The sequence below is a fragment of the Megalops cyprinoides genome, chromosome 5 (assembly GCF_013368585.1).
Source record: "Megalops cyprinoides isolate fMegCyp1 chromosome 5, fMegCyp1.pri, whole genome shotgun sequence".
NCBI classification, from domain to species: domain Eukaryota; kingdom Metazoa; phylum Chordata; class Actinopteri; order Elopiformes; family Megalopidae; genus Megalops; species Megalops cyprinoides.
The window spans coordinates 4,399,499-4,416,721 of NC_050587.1; the positions used below are offsets into that span (position 1 = coordinate 4,399,499).

Consider the following 17,223-nt stretch of genomic DNA (forward strand, 5'->3'; position numbering starts at 1 on the left):
GCGCCAGTCACATGATAGAAAGATAGAAACGTCATCAACACGCCCACTCACTCGCGGTGGATTCTCCGGAACGTTACCTGCTCTATTCACACATGGGCTTACTTTGACATGAGCCGGACTTTGTACTAGGGAGCTGGCAGAACAAAGTCCGTCACATGTCCAGTCCGACTGATTCGTACATTTGCGTTCTCACATTCAGCTCCTCCGGGTAAGGGCCAGATACGTTCCGGCGTCCAGTGCATGTGTGAAAGGGGCTCTGTACTCAGATCAGTGCTCAGTGCAAAAGTTGTGACCAAGCACTTTACCTGACTTGCTGAATACTGATCTGAGATCAGTGTTCCTACGTAGCCTCAGGAATAATAACAGGGCTCTGCTGGCGGCAAAGTCAGAATCCCAACATGAGGACTGGTACAATGTCCACACATCTGCAGTACGTATATCTAAGTTAAGTGCAATAGTCCTCTACTCACTACAGTGGAAACATGCTCATTTTAAGCTACATATTAGAGTTGTAAAAGATAAGCTGAAACACACAAATTTTTTTTCCAATCCTCTCAGTTTCAAGGCTGAAAAACTGAACTGACAAGCATTACACAGCCCATGTTCACCCTTCAGCTCTTATCTGCAGTAATGAACAAGGGCTCTTAAGTTCCAAGACGTCAGCATCGTCTTTCCTCCCGAGAGCAGACATAGCTGCACAATGGCAGCAGCTCAAGAAAATTTCTTCAAGATCAATTCTTGAGGAGACTCACCACCCCCATTATAAATCAGAGATCTCCACAGCTTTGATATTACAATGGCTTATTCTTTCACCTTAAGTGCTGCCTGGAACTTCCTTTGTTCAGAGTAACTGTCGGAAACTTGGGATCAGTCGGCACTTAGTACCACTGAAAGCAGAGCAATCAGAGGTCACAGCAGTCCAGCTCAACTTTGACCTCTTCAAACGCACGACTGAACTTAAAAGGTGTTTTGTTTCCCTGAATAAATTCAAAAAGAGACAAAAAGAATGTGAGGAGTGTTCACATAATGTTGAAGCACTTCCAGACTTGTTTTCACTGTGATTTTACCCAATCTTAAACAAGGTGTTGACTGATGTAACAAGAGAGGAAATCAGGAAGTCATGGCTCAATATCAGGAGGTCGAAAGCATACAATGTCCAAATAGCTCTCCTTGCACATCCCCAATACTATTACAACATGCAAAAGAAATTCTGTAAAAATACTTCACCAACACCAACATTTATTCACTGTAGAATCTGAGGTGATATGTACTATGGCCTGATCTCCCTACAAGAGCTACCAACAGCCAATGTAAAAGTACTTCAAAGAATTTAGTGATCTATAAACTATTGGTAGTTAAATAAAAGATAGTTGCATCAGTCTAAGAGAAATGAATGAATCTGATATAATTCTGCACTGTCAGTGGGCAGTTGTGATTGAAGGGCGTGTGAATGCTTAACCACAGCTTGACAGCTTGCTTGAATGAGGGAATCATCACAATGGAGAGAGGCAGGTACAGACTGCACTTGTGAAACTGAAAGCACACTTATACTTCCACAGTGTCCATCCTCTCTGTGTAACCGCTGCTCAGCAGCAAGTGATTCAGCAGAGTGAAGTAGAGTGATGTGATTTCTTCTTCTGTTCTGAAGTTTTGCCTTCAGAGACAGGACTGTCAATAAAGCACACTAGCACTCTTCTGTGTCGCCTTCATTCAACTCAACTGACTCACACTGAGCTGTCAACAACACTACGCCTGAGTTCAATGACTTCCCACTCACTGACCTACATTGCTGTCAGGTATAAAACATAATAACTGTCAGCGGTGGTTTTTCTTCAATTTTGAATTAAATACTTTGAAAGGAATTCAGATGTCAGTGGGGTTTATTTCAAGCCCTTTCCTGAGGATATGAGACAACAAAGAACTCATTGTACATGAAAGCGAGAGGACACCAAAGGAAGCACGAGCAGCGGTAATCATTAAAAAACTCAGCTCTCCCCTGAGCTTGAAACTCATTTATGAGGATGAGGGCCCTTTAGCCTTACAAACAACAGGGGTGAGCTGCAGAAACACTACAAGGCAGTTCAGACCATCTTATTGGAGAGATTTCTTCATGAGTCTTGACCACACTGGGCTCATTAGCAAAGCCAGCCTGCTGCATAAACACCCGAGCTGACAAGCACCCCGGACTGAAGTGCATGTGATGACGGGGTTGGTAAATACAACAGACAGTTCCCATGGAAACCCGGGGAAACGGGTGGAAGAGAGCAACGCTGTAGGAGAGCTCCTGCTAGGTTTCCCCTGGGCAGCCTCCAGCTGCGGAGCACCGCCAAGCTCACGACAGCCCACCTGCCTGGAGCATCCACACTGACATGTGAAACAGGATTAGACTGGGACCATATGGACAAAGCTACCCATCTGCACAGCATGCAGGCTGGTATCTACACTGAAGGCAGCAGAACACAGTTCAGTAACCCCATGTTTCAGAGATTAATATTTTTAATATTAAAACTTTGTGTGCTGTTTCAGTGACATTTAGTGAGTGCTCATTTTTTAAGTGTACACATAAATATATATAAGTATATTTACATATGTGACCCCTCACCAAGCCCAGAGCGCTTGTGCAATGTCACCAAAACAGCACACAAAGTTTATACGGTACACTGTGAAGGGTAGGAGGAAGGGGTGATGGTGGGGGTGGCAATGCCACCTTAATAGGGTTGGGTACCGAAACCCGGTGCCATGGTTCCTATACGGCTGGTATCTACCAGACCGAATCGCAACGCAGATTTCGGTCCCTCATTTTGGTGCCACTTAACCCTTTCGCGCGTACGGTCACACTGGTGTGGATAGCCATTTAGTGCGTATGCTAAAACCGGTGCGATTAGAACACTAGATTGGAGAAATTCTAGCTAATTTTAGCTTTGAGGAAACAGCAATTTAACTCTAAAAAATACAACAAATGCTAACTGAAAACTGTCAGAAGCTTACTAACGCTAATGAAACCACAACAAACAATGTAAGGTAACTTGCACGCTACATAGCACAACGAAAGGGTTGTTAAGGCGCTAGGTTTCTTCCCGTATTTTTTCCCTTTAGTCATATCTGATGCGGGAGCACACCTCCAGTTTTCCGAGGCCATGTGAAATGCTTCCGGGGGAAAAACGCCCCTCATATCTATTTGATGTTGATATCACAGCAACAGCACTATGCTGCTTCCATGTGGTACATAGAAACACATGGCTACAAAAGATGAAGAGTGAAAACAAATGCTAACAATGCAAACTGCGAACATTTGTTAGGTGTATTTATTTATATTTATATATTTAAGTATACTTTAAACTGTTAACAGTTAATATATCGTTCAATTTCAAGTTCAAATTTGCCTTAAAAAGCCGTTCTTTAATGTCGAAGTTCAGATGGACAGCACAGCTGCCTGACATTGTGAGACTGGCCTTATATGTCTACTCCTTCACCTGAAAACAAATCACAGGAGTCTTGATTTAATATTGTGCGGCACTGATCTTGGCAAAGCAGATTTTATAAAATAAAAGCTGCATTAAATTCAAATGCATCCAGGTCTGAATAGATTATACCCAAGCACCCACTGGCTCTGGACTGAGGTCTGCCCAGTGAGTCGCCATGCTACTGCAATACAACATAGTGCAGCGGGATAATAATATATACGAGAAGGAGCAGGTTACAGTTCCTCTGCCTCCAGGCAGACCACCAGCATGCAATATGCATTATTCTCATTTATTTCCCATCTATGCATCACTTTCCATCAGGCTCTGTGTTTAACGTGTGATAGATGCAGAAAGACAGAGGACACCAAAATGGCCAACACAAATACAGGTGGCAGTAATACACTGTGGGTTAAAAGTTCACTCGGATGTGGATATTTGGCTCAGAGTAGGTATTAACCTGATCTAATCTGTCTTCCCCTGGTTCCTACCCAATTACATTGCTTCCCTGTGAGGATGTGAAAACAAAGAATTTTCACCTGGCTGTTACCAGGAGGCTAATATTACACCTCCCCTAGACTCATCTCAGAAGGTGATGCTGAAATAAAACTCCCAATCAAATGAGTGCATGCACCTTTCCAGCATGCAGGACTGTGGTGCAGCTCCTGCCAATGCAGCATGAACAGCACACCTTTCTCACTGATGCTCGGTGATCCATTATTACACAATTTTATCCCTCTGTAAACCTGTCTTGGTTTACATGTCACTTTAGGATAAACATATCACCTGACATTGACTGATTTGAACAGTCCATAGCATCACATCTGGCCTACACTGTATTGATAGCTCTTTTGCAGACCTACACTCTCCAGCTACAAGGGAAATCTATGATCTGTGTTGCAGTTTGTGTGTGTGTATGTGTGTGTATGTATATATATATATGTATACACGCACTATATGGACAAAAGTAATCGGACGCCTGACCATTACACCAACAGGGACTGTAATGACATTATATTCAGTGTGTGTTTCTGTGGGAATTTGTGCCCATTCATTCTCTAGAACATTTAAGAGGTCAGGCACTGATGTTGGACGAGAAGGCCTGGCTCACAATCTCCGTTCCAGTTCATCCCAAAGGTGCTCGATGGGGTTGAGGTCAGGGCTCTGTGAGGGCCAGTCAAGTTCTTCCACATCTAGCTCATCAAACCATGTCTTTATAGTCCTTGCTTTGTGCACTGGGGCACAGTCATGTTGGGCCTTCCCCAAACTGTTGCCACAAAGTTGTTGCCACACATTATTTCACAAAGATCACTCTGCTATTGTAAATTCTCTGGCATGAAGCTTATTAAAGCCATTGTTTACTGAAATAAAAATATCTGTAAATAGGTTGCTGGTCATTTATTTATTATACTGTGTATAATTGAGTTGAATGTATTTGTTTTCAGCCACAGAGCTGTCATTTTTCAATGTTCTGTCCTTGTGCCAAGCAGTGCAGGGAACACTCTTCCAGGTCCCGTAACATTATACCAGAGTTACTCTTGTTTGTAAAGGTTTAACTGTGTCCTCAGAGTGAGTCAAATGCTTAAAAATGCATGGAATCTTGCCTTTCGATATTGAACCTGAGTATTTTTCAAATGCGGAAATCAGTGTTGCTGTGATCGCTGAAGAGGAGGGGCCATGTAGCGATGTGTCCTGGGGAACCCTGTGCTCCTGAGGCAGCGTGATGACCACACAGGTACGGGGTCAGCTGGACTGCTGGGACTTTCAGTTTTTACTTTCTCTCATTACAAGTGTGATTCTACCTTTATGAGCTGTAATGTTTTTAGACATGCTTCGCTACCTTGTGGTTAGCATTATTTCAGTGATACCAAGGAAACAGTGGTAATTGTGTTGTCCCAACTACAAACCCATTGCTGTTGGGAGCGTAACTGTGAATCCACTGGAAAAGACAGATTTCCATGGAACTGTCCCAAGGAAACCACAGTAATTGTGTTTTCCTCACTACCAATCCATGGCCATTGGCAGTGGCAGCTGATAGATGAAAGATTGATACATAGTTCCACTATAACCTGTCCTGCTACAGTAATGGCATAAATACACACCATGTTTGACACATTGTGGCTGGAATTTTCAAGCACAAATGATAATATCCCCCTGTCCCCTCTGTATAATTATGGAACACAGTCTTATGTCTGCATCCACGGATGCAATACAAGACTTCAAAAAATAGCAACCCCTTCCTAAATTTATTGCAGTGTCCAATGCTACATAAACAAATAATGCCTTTAAGAGTGTCAAGAAGGTTGCCATTTGAATGTCAGGCTCTGAGAGCAAGGAAATGTTCTAATGACTTAGTTGTGCAATACAGACCAATTTACACAACCCTCCCCTGCCTAGCCTGCCAGAGATGAAAGACATGGAACTCTGATGCCTGCCTGAATCTGCCCCTCTCCACTGCGCTGCTAAACATTTCATACTCATACTCCCACTCTACCAGTGACTTGTACCTACTCAAGCCCATTTCATTTCATTTGTTAAGCCTTCCATTTCCTGCTGACCAGGGAATAAAGCAAAGTCACAGCACAGGTCACTTTTAGCTCTCTTGCAATCTTGTTATGGTATAACAAGAGTGCCGAAATCTTAATGTCTTTCAGAGATCATGTGTGGAAATGGTGTGGCGCATAACTGAATTAGTTTTCAAGGTATAAAACAAGGACATTTCAAGGTAACGTTACTGCAGCAAAAACGCACCATTCCACTACATGATCTGGTTATGTTTAATTTACCTCTGCAATACAGCAAATACTTCAGGTGCAGGTTTTTAGGTCTACAAAATGTTGCTTTTAAAAAGATCACCGACAGAAAAGAACTAATTCATTACGTTTTGAAGCTAAGACCCCGACAGCAATATGGAGTCCCTGGTCAGTGTGTGTCTGACTCTGCTCTGCACAGCGGATGTGCTTGCAGACAGGGTGTGTTATGGCTTGCCATGAATGCCAAGTAAGTACACGCTCTGCGCCTCAATTCAGAAACCCCACTCCATTATGGGGACCACCCAAGAGAGAGCGATCACCCTGCGGCGCGGGTCTGGTGCCGAACAGCTCACACCTCTCTGCGTTTCATCACCCAAATGAGGGGGCCCATTACATCCAATCCCCAGGGAGGCCGGTGTAATTGTGAGCCAGCGCAAAATGCTAATTCAGTGTGGAAGAAGACCACTGATGTCACAGTAGACCCCCACCAGTACACATACAGACAGAACTTCTCCACTGCAGATGCCACCTCATCTGTGGTTCACCTGGCCCTCACTCACTTGGAAAGTAAGGACTCCTATGTCAGACTGCTCTTCCTGGACTTCAGTTCCGCCTTTAACACCATCATCCCACAAACCCTGATAGACAAATTGACACTACTTGGACTGAGCTCATCCTTGTGCAACTGGATACTGGACTCTTTAACAAACAGGCCCCAGTCCGTCAGAATCCACAACAACTCATCCTCCCCCATCATCCTAAACACTGGTTCCCCCCCAGGGATGCGTCCTGAGCCCCCTACTGAACACACTGCTGACCTATGACTGCTCAGCCAAGCACCCGAGCAATCATTTTGTGAAGTTTGCAGTAGGGCTGTGACGATAACTGCATCACCGCAATACCGCGGGCATGAGACACCTACCGCAGGGTTGAGCTCATTACCGCATCACCGCAATTATTTATTTATTTTAGGACTGTCAACGTTAACGCGTTAACGCTCATTCGCGATTAATCTGGAAACTTTAAAGCATTAATGTTTTAACGCAAATTAATCATATTATCAAGTTTGACCACAACTTCCTTCTGTAATTCCAGCGCGGATATTTACCTGGCTGAATTACTGAAAGGCGTGGCAAACGCAGATGTGCTGAACGGCAAATTTTGTCCCCTTGGCATGTAACTTATTTGTTATGGTATCACTTTCTAAGTTGTAATCAGCCTTCCCGAGAATTTTGCAGAAGAATAAACAAGTTGTTCATGTGTTGTTTAAACGTTATGGGTTGGCTTTTTGTGTTGCGCGGGGGTCGGAGGGCGGCGCCGGGGGGCGGTAAACCGCGGTAATTTGTTGCTTTATTACCGCGGGAAGAAAAAAATCATTACCGTCACAGCCCTAGTTTGCAGATGACACAGCAGTGGTGGGACTCATCACTCACAGCGATGAGTCCGAGTACAGGCAGGAAGTGGAAAAACTGGAGGGCTGGTGTAAAATAAACAACCTCTCCATCAATGTGAAGAAAACAAAGGAGATGACTGTGGACTTTAGGAAGATCAGCACCACTCCCAACACCCCCCTCCCTCCCTCCACATCGGGGGAGCAGCTGTTGAGGCGGTCTCCTGCTTTAAATACCTGTGGGTGCACATCTCTGATAATCTCACCTGGAGCACCAACACAACCAGCATAGTGAAAAAGGCCCACCAACGCCTCTACTTCTCGAGGAGGCTGAAGCGTGCAGGCCAACGTAGCGAAGCACCTCAAAGGCGGACATCCAGATTTATTCAAAGAATTCAAGGTGAGTGAGTTTCAATTCATGTTAACGTTACATTAACAACATATCCAAAATGTTATCCTTGTTATCCTTATCCTAAAATACACATTACCATTATTTTTGTTTGAGACAGATGGCATATTGCTGTGTAGCCAACTATGTTCCATATGACGTTTGCAATGGCTAAACGCTAAAGGCTACCGTGTTTAGGCTAACGTAATGTAACCATAGCTAGTAGTAGGCTACTGTCCTTACCGTTCAGTCTGTGTCATCTGTCATCAAAATATAACGTTAGCGTTTTAAATAAATATTTCCGGACTAATGATCTGTCACCATGTCAGTAAATTTAAACTACTGCTTGCACTCTGAGTATATAGAGGCGTATGTGTGTGTGTGTGTGTTAGTACATTGTGTGTGCAGCCTTTGAGCTATATTTGATAACTGAAATCTCATAATTTTCCTTTCACAGTATCAGCCAAAGGATGTCGACCAGGAGAGGCAGAAGCAAAGTCAACAAACACATACACAGCCAACCACATCAGAAGCTTTTCAGACACATATTATATTATATTATATTATATATAGGCCTACTTATTATTTCCATATTTTTTCATGTCTTGGCCAGGTACTGCAATTGAAATGCTGTGCCATCATAAAAAGCTGATTGTTTGCAATTAAGCACAGTATTGTTTGTTTTAAATACTTGAAGGCTACATGCCACTGTTGTTGTTTTTTGTAATGTTCAAATGTTTTTAATAAAGGAGTGTATGTTGAAGTACATGGGATTTATTACTTTGTTTTTGTTTTTTTACCATGGTATCGAATTGGGTATCCAGAATCGTGGAATTTCACTGGTATTGGTATCGACTACTAAATTTCTGGTATTGTGACATGCCTACATCTTGCATCATGAAGGACTCTATCCACCCTGCTAACTGACTGTTTGCCACTCTCCCTTCAGACAGGAGGCTACACAGCATCAAGGCCAGAACCACCAGGCTGAGGAATAGCTTCTTCCCGGACACCGTGAGACTGACAAATTCTGTATCTCACTGAACAATTACTGCTATTATTACTATTATTACCATTACTCCACATCAGGGCATTATTACTCCATACCAGGGCATTGCTGCAATTTGAGACTGATAAATTTGGCACTTTAAGACTTTCACTGAACAAATAATGCTTCTCACTGAACAATTTTTGCTGCTATGACTCCTACTGTCTGTTTATCTTTTAGATTTTTTAAAGTCTTATTCCTTTCCTCACACTCTGTCATATATATTTATACTTATATTATATAATATAATATAATATATATATATTATAAATAAATATATAAATACTCATATTTATATATTTATTTACTTATTTTATCTTTAATGGTGTGTTATTGTGTGCTTCTTCTTTGATTTTATTATTGCTTCTTCCTGATTTTATTATTTTATCCTCATTTTGCTCCCTGTCATGTACAACATGTCCTGGAATGACAACATGGAATAACTGGAATAAAACATCCATTATCCTTTAAGAATAAGAATAGAAACTAAATGGAGGTTTCAGACATCAAGATTAAATATGACATTGGACTATGAAATGCTTATTTTAGTGAATATGCCAGGCAGCTCCACAACTTAATGCTTGTTAGGGGTCATGTAATAAACAAGGAACCAATACATATCCAAGAAATGTACACAGATCCAAGAAAACCCTATGACAGTTAAGTTTCTCATCCAGAGAAATAATAGTGATGGAAAGTGTACATGAGATTGTTTTTTTATTATGATTATCATATGGCCTGCAAAATACACATAGACTGAATAATAACATGTGATTCACCACAATTCAGGGAATGACATGGAAGTACTCAGGGTCACATGAGGAAAAGCCACTCCAGCACTGCCCAACACTCCTCTGCTCTCATAGCACCAAAGGGGCATGACACAGGGTCAAGAGCAAACTGCGCAACTATGCTGTGCACATAGTGCACATGCACATAGTCGATACCTGAACTGATATAGCAAATGGGCCTCGCACTGCCAGCCAAAAAGAGCCATGTGGCATCATCACATAGCAAATACATTCTCAAAGCCTAATATGACACGCGATGCATACGATGCAATAGGGTGATTGAACAGGTCAAACTGGATAAATTTAAATCCTCTACATTTGTGTCAAATAATATTTGAATGACCAGAAAGGGGTGTGCCACATCTACTCTAAAGAACTATATCTGTGTTATATCTCTAGTCTATTCATGTCCTTTAAGACCTTCCTAACCTTCATACTGTAAACCCTTATTTTCACTTTATTATTTACAGACTACATCAGGTGACTGGAAATCTGCTGTATATTAAGGTTTCGCTGTGCTGTACATCCTTGTAAGGAATGTATGGTTTTCATACTTTTCCAGTGACAGAAGTAATAAAATATTTTGATGAAACTCGATACCTGCTTCAAAGAGATATGCACTTCCTCTATTAGGGAACCGGTTACTCACAGAACCACTTCCTCAAAGCAAGGGAATCCATTAGACAGCTTGGGTAGAGCACAAATCATACTAAAGTAGCCATTTGGATGGACAAATGAGGAAATCAAGATCCTATCAAATTCCTTCAGCTGACAGACACCTGCAGTCTACAAGCAATTTGCTTTACAATACGTCATGGAACATTTCATAATGCAGTAATACTGAGAATCACTAAACTGGGTCTTCCTCTGCTCCTTCAGCGACAATACTGTTTTTACCCATAAACACTCCTGTGGGCTACAGTATCCTTTCTTGCTATTTGTATGCAAGTAGAAAAACATTCCAGTTTATGACGGGAATACTTCTTACACTTAGGTGGCTCGAAGAGTACCTAGGCTAATGCATTTTCACAAGGATGTGCACAGTCATAGAAGATCTATCACCTTGAGTTCCAGCTCATCCATTGATTTGATGTGATTTCACTGACAAAATACATCGATTGCTTGACAGGAATAGCAAGAGCATTGGTGACCGAAGAGTAGCTGTTTCAATGCCAAACGTTTTATCATTTTCTTCCAGTATATGATATATTGAATTAGCACTCAACATGAACGCGCGCGCACACACACACACAAAACTGTGGTATTATGGTAACTTAAGTATTCTTATTTCTTGCCATTTTGGACAACTTGTGCATGCAAACGAGACAATTAAACTATACATTATTTGATCTGGTTGTTTTCCTCTAATTATACAGAGTTAATATGCAAGGAAATTTCTAGCGTGCGGAAAGCATTAAATACTAATGTGTGCCTCTCAAAAACATCAGGCCAAACTAAAGAACCAGGTTTTTAATTTTACGCTAAATTAATATACAAAACCATTTGTGAAAGGACCATTGTGTAAAACAACAACAAAAACAACAAAACAGCAACACTGCACCCCGCCTACTGTTGATGTATTTAACTCTGAATATGTTTTGTATGTCCGTCGCTTACCTTCCAAGCTCCTCTCCGATTTCATAGTATTCCTCAACATTCTCCTGGTTGAATGCGGTCATGTTGAGTGGGCGCTTCCAGCTCCAGAGATTCCCAAATCAGCGCCCACCGCTCTCACAAAACTCTGTCAACCTCTTGACATTTTACGGCAAACCCTCCTCCTTTTTAGTCTATAAGGGAAAAAATGTCATAGCTTTAGTTTCACATAGATATAGCGGGTAACTACGGCAAAGTGTTTAGAAACGCGTTATGGAGTTTGACATTGTAGGCAGGGTATCTTTTACAAAAAAAGAAAAATCGCGAACAGCCACCACCTCAGTCATATCTCACAGTCATCCCCTGCAGCGCACTCACAGGTGTTAATTACCACCAACGACAAAGATGAGTTTCGCAAACACCGAAAATCTGTCAGTTAGCCTTCCTTAGAAATCTTGTTCGAACCGAAACTTGCAGGAAGGACGATTCGACCCATAGCACAATGGCAACTGTAACTGCTCTACATTCACATGGAAGCTTGCTGTAGCTTGGAAGTGCAGTTTTACATTAGCTTGCATTGCCAGTAAAAACCCCAGCAAACCATACGTTTCATCCCCAGCGCAATCGAAAAACGTGATAAATATCGCAGCAGAGAAATGAATCTTACTCATCATAGGCTACATTAATATCCACATGTGACACTTCGTAAAGTAAACTACTCAAGAAATACAACGTAACTAGGTAGAGAGCTAACTTCTGCCGTTTCTCCACACATGAACCAGTGAGGCTGAAAACAGTACAGCATAAACAGCAAATAAGACAACAATCGAGGAAAATAACTAGCTACCTTTCTGGAATCTTCATAGCTTCCAGTTTGCCGCTCCCATACAAGTATTTACCACATGCGTGCTTTTCAAAACTATATTTAATGACAGGAAGGATATTATGGCAACTATCGAAATAATGTATAGATAATGTTGACCGCAGTGTCAATGTGCCGCTCTCAGTGTGCATGAATGTGTGCGAGTAGTAAGTGTAATATTATACTAGGTGCAATGATGTTACAATCCTGGGGAGGCAGCATTGTGCTGCTTGCCGGAAGGAAACGCATACTGAAGTAATCGATAATGTAAAACCTTCAGTTTGTTTTGTTTCTGTAGTTCTGATAGGTGAAACTATCGTAAGTGGCAGGAATCTAAGTCCATCAACTTAGTTTATTGATGAAAGCTGCAAACACGTGAAGCAAACTGTAAGAGCAAAGTTTAAGCTTTGAAATGACATCCAGGGATGCATAGCTATGGTGAGCGATTTGTGTATCGTGATTATCAAACGGAACTAAACTGGGCGCTCAATTAGGTGGTCACTTGGAATGTGTCGTTTGATTATTTGGGATGCAGTTGTATTGAATACTATTGATTCTATATTATAGTATGTAGTATTTAAGAGTGATTTCATGACATCTTTTATAGAATTTGACTCGGAAAGGACCAGTCCTCTTTGCTAAAGTGATACTGGAACGCCACAGATCTGTAAAGCCGAGTCCCCAAAGTTTCTCAGTATTAACGTTAGTCGTGAGCATGCATACTAATCTTTGCAATACAAATCTTTTCTATCAAAGTTGACAGTATCACTGCAGGTATAGCAAGTGGCTTATGAAAAATGTGTTTATAGGCTATTGATTTCGTTTTAAACGCGAAAGTGACCCGAAGTGTATGTTGTAGCAGTAGTGTTAGCAATAGATCCGGAGCCTTGGTCGCGCAAAATCAGTTTCAGTGGGAGTTTCCTAGTCAAAGCAGGACACTGAAAACGTGGATATATGGATTACAAACTCTTGACTTGTAAGATCAATACAGAGTTGTACATTACACTAAGTTTACTTTAATGGAAGTATTTCTTACACCGAGCGATCAAGAAAAGTGTTTCATTGTAAACCGTCGGTTTTATTATGTGTGAATGTAGAAATGATGAGCGTTGTAAATTATGCTCGTTATGCCGTGTAAGCCATTTAACTGGATTTTGTATTTATGTAGCAGTAAGACACTGATGGAGTCATATCCGATCACTCATATCACGCGGATGTGCTGAAGGTTACTTACACAGAAGCGTACCAATAGTTCTCTGTCTGGAAGTTCATGAGGGATGAAATCATTGCTTTATCTATACTGAGATATTTACTAATTGGTAGCACCAAGCAGAGCACCCACCCTGCATGCTGATTTTGCACCAATAAAAAGAGTGTATGTGTGTGATTTTTAATTATGATGGTAATCTTTTTCCATGGTGAGATGAAGGAGCTAATGGGATTCTGAAGCTCTGTATCGTATCGGAAAGCGTATTGAGCCATGTAATACCTGTAAAGGCAAGTGGAGAAAGGGTTAAAAATAAAAAAATAAATCTCCAAAATCCTCTGGATTTAGTAAAATTCATGCATAATCTTGCTCAGTTTCTGTTTCAGGAATAGTCGTGGACTACATGACAACGCAAAAAAATGTTGTACACATCACATGCATGTTGCTGTGCTATACTGAATTAAATATTATGATAAAGTTGTTGTCAGCATGTGATCTGTGTTTTAGTCTCCATGAGTGTGGGAATGAGTGAATGAAAGTGCTTAATTTGGAGATTCTTGGTTTCTATTAAGGAACTCACCAATAGCAGGTCTCTGATCCATCAGCTTCATTTCATACTGGGTAATTGCCATTATGTGTGTGTGTGTTTGTGTCTGTGTCAGATTGAGAGGAACAGTTGCAAAGGAAGCCATCCATTGGCTAATGAGTTGAACCTGTCCAATCAACCTTTCTTTTGGGGGTGATGCTGGTTGATAGGTTCCCGATTTGTTTTCGAACTTTATTTGGTATGATCAGTGCATTAGCCAGCCCATCGTTCATACATAGAAAGAGAGAGATATGTTTTGTTATACTTTTTTTTTACCCTACAATTGCATGTTATGTTATGCAATTGCATGTTATGCAATTGTGGGGCATTTCTGAATAGAATTTTAAAAGTTTCATGCCCATTTTATTTGATATTTTAACTACTATGGTCAAAGCAACCCACTATAGAAGTGGATGACTGGAGACCTGTTTAACCAACACACAGCAACTCTTACCCATACTTTACAAGTGCTTGTTATCTCCAACCCAAATCCTTCAGGGCACCACACTGAATTGTCTGTTAAGGAGCCGTGGGCCCAAACAGGCAGAAGTCACTGTTATAGCGGATTTTGACAGGCAGACAATGAATAAGGCTTCAAAAACCAGAGGTGGGGTGTGAGGAGGGAACAAACTTACAAAATCACTGTGACAGACTAGGGCTTTCAGGGGTGCACTGAGTCTGAGTATATGGGTAGGTATTAATCTGTGGAAACTAGATCTGGAAAACACTGGGGGACCTGGTGCCCGATGTAAACAAAGACAAGTGTTCTCTCTTACAGCTCACCCTTTTCCATTTCTGTGCAGTAGATCTCTTGTATGTGGGTATAGGTATGCTCCATCTCATTAGAGCCTGGCTCTGCAGCTTTACGGAGCAGATTATCCACCCTGCTGGAGCAGAACCCTGCCACAGAGTACACCCAGAGGTAGGGATTACAGAGTGAACACTGAGTCACAGAGTACACCCAGAGGCAGGGATTACAGAGTGAACACTGAGTCACAGAGTACACCCAGAGGCAGGGATTATAGAGTGAACACTGAGTCACAGAGTACACCCAGAGGTAGGGATTACAGAGTGAACACTGAGTCACAGAGTACACCCAGAGGCAGGGATTACAGAGTGAACACTGAGTCACAGAGTACACCCAGAGGTAGGGATTACAGAGTGAACACTGAGTCACAGAGTACACCCAGAGGCAGGGATTACAGAGTGAACACTGAGTCACAGAGTACACCCAGAGGCAGGGATTACAGAGTGAACACTGAGTCACAGAGTACACCCAGAGGTAGGGATTACAGAGTGAACACTGAGTCACAGAGTACACCCAGAGGCAGGGATTACAGAGTGAACACTGAGTCACAGAGTACAGCCAGAGGTAGGGATTACAGAGTGAACACTGAGTCACAGAGCACACCCAGAGGCAGGAATTACAGAGTGAACACTGAGTCACAGAGCACACCCAGAGGCAGGAATTACAGAGTGAACACCTAGCCACAGAGCAACAGCAAGAGTTTAATTTAAATAGATAGACTATGTTAAATTGCCGCTGCACATTACATTTTGTGGTACTTCACTAGCTACACTTAAAATAGATTTATGTTTTTTTGTGAATTCATCGAATGTTTCAGACATACAATTGCAGACATCCAATATATGTGAACTGGCCGATTGATTAGTTAGTTCATGATGGGGCATGATGTATACCATGATTACTCCGTACAAGGGTCTCTACCAGTGATGAATGAAATGCACCCTTCACAAATGAATGGAATCTGATGTGAATTCTGGTATATTGTATAGCAACACTTGCATATCATCATATGCCATTATGGTTATGATTTTACAACAATTGTATGTTTAACGCTCATATACGCTATCATGTAATGCTGCTCATTATTAGTCTCTATGGCCATACTAGTATGCTTTTTGGTATTTTGACCTAAAGGATAAGTGTTAGGTGCTATGAATGACCTAATACAATTACTTTGTAATATTTATACATTATCACTGTTTTTCAGCTTGTCGACCCTTTATTGGCTGGTCTGTACCACGGCACTCTCGGTTCTTTCTGCTCTTGTGATATGTACTTTAATACAACTTGGCATGATGTCCTTGCACATTACTCCGAATAAGAGCATCTACTTCATGAACAAATCTATAATAGCTATTATGAAAGTTAACATAATGCACTGCATCAGACCTCCAAAACACAAGAAGAGGGTGGACAGTGAGAAATAACTTGGAGCAGGACATATCCACTAAGCAAACCACTGCAGTCCCCAAGAAATGTCTTCTGTAGCCACAGAGAGGAGGCTCCAACCCCTGAGGATATGCACAGTTTGAGGTTCCATATGCATTGGAAATGTCCTCATGGAATCTACTTGCTACGCTGAGCTTTGTAACCCTACGCTCTGAAAATAAGGCTCTTGTGCCTCTAAGGGCTTTAAACCAGTCATGCAAGTGTGCAAGGAAACACACAAGCACAGGGCTCAGTGAGACACAGGGACACATACACAGGCTAACACAGTCTGATTGAGACTGAGGTACCAGTTCATACTCGGGTCAGGATTTATTTTTGGTTTTTCAAAATCCTGTTTGGAAGATATACAATGCACAAAATCTTGTCTGTAACTCACTTGTGTACATTACAAATGGAAATGTTCAATTCACCTTTAAAAGTCAGGCATTGAGCTAAACCGCCTGTGTATTTTGATTGAATTGACCCTCAATCTAAGGGAAATCCAAAGCATTTGCATCATCAAAAATAATGTGATTAAATAAATAAAAAAAGCTAAGAAGAAAGTGGAAATTCAGAACAACGTTCCATTTCTTCGATAATGCAAACAAATAACAAAACCTGCATAGCATGAAATTAAATGTGAACGTAGCATGACATTTTAGAGCTTCTGTAAATATGCTACCCTGCCCCTACCCAATCAAAGCTGCTGAATGTATTTTAGTGAAGGATGTTAAACTTATATTTATTTGAACGGAAAACAGGAAAAAAAAAAAACATTTAAATGGTTTGATAGATGCACTGTGGTGGAAGTCGCCAATATGTGGTGGAATATGTCAAATCTAAATCTTATACTTTTATGTGGTCACATATAGTGCAGGCTGAATGAATACAGTAATTAATTAAATAAA

The 17,223-nt window shown here is 41.4% G+C and overlaps 1 protein-coding gene across 1 annotated transcript in view; it reads right to left on the reverse strand.

Moving 5' to 3' along the window:
• Positions 1–12,418, reverse strand: part of LOC118778371 (death-associated protein kinase 1-like) — a 52,087-nt gene extending 39,669 nt beyond the window's left edge. The window contains exons 1-2 of the mRNA XM_036529884.1: positions 12,272–12,418; positions 11,449–11,618 (exon numbers count right to left, since the gene is read on the reverse strand). Of these exons, the coding sequence (XP_036385777.1) occupies positions 11,449–11,510 (62 nt within the window). The 5' untranslated portion in view covers positions 11,511–11,618; positions 12,272–12,418. The remainder of the gene's footprint in view (positions 1–11,448; positions 11,619–12,271) is intronic.
• Between the last annotated feature and the right edge of the window lie 4,805 nt (positions 12,419–17,223).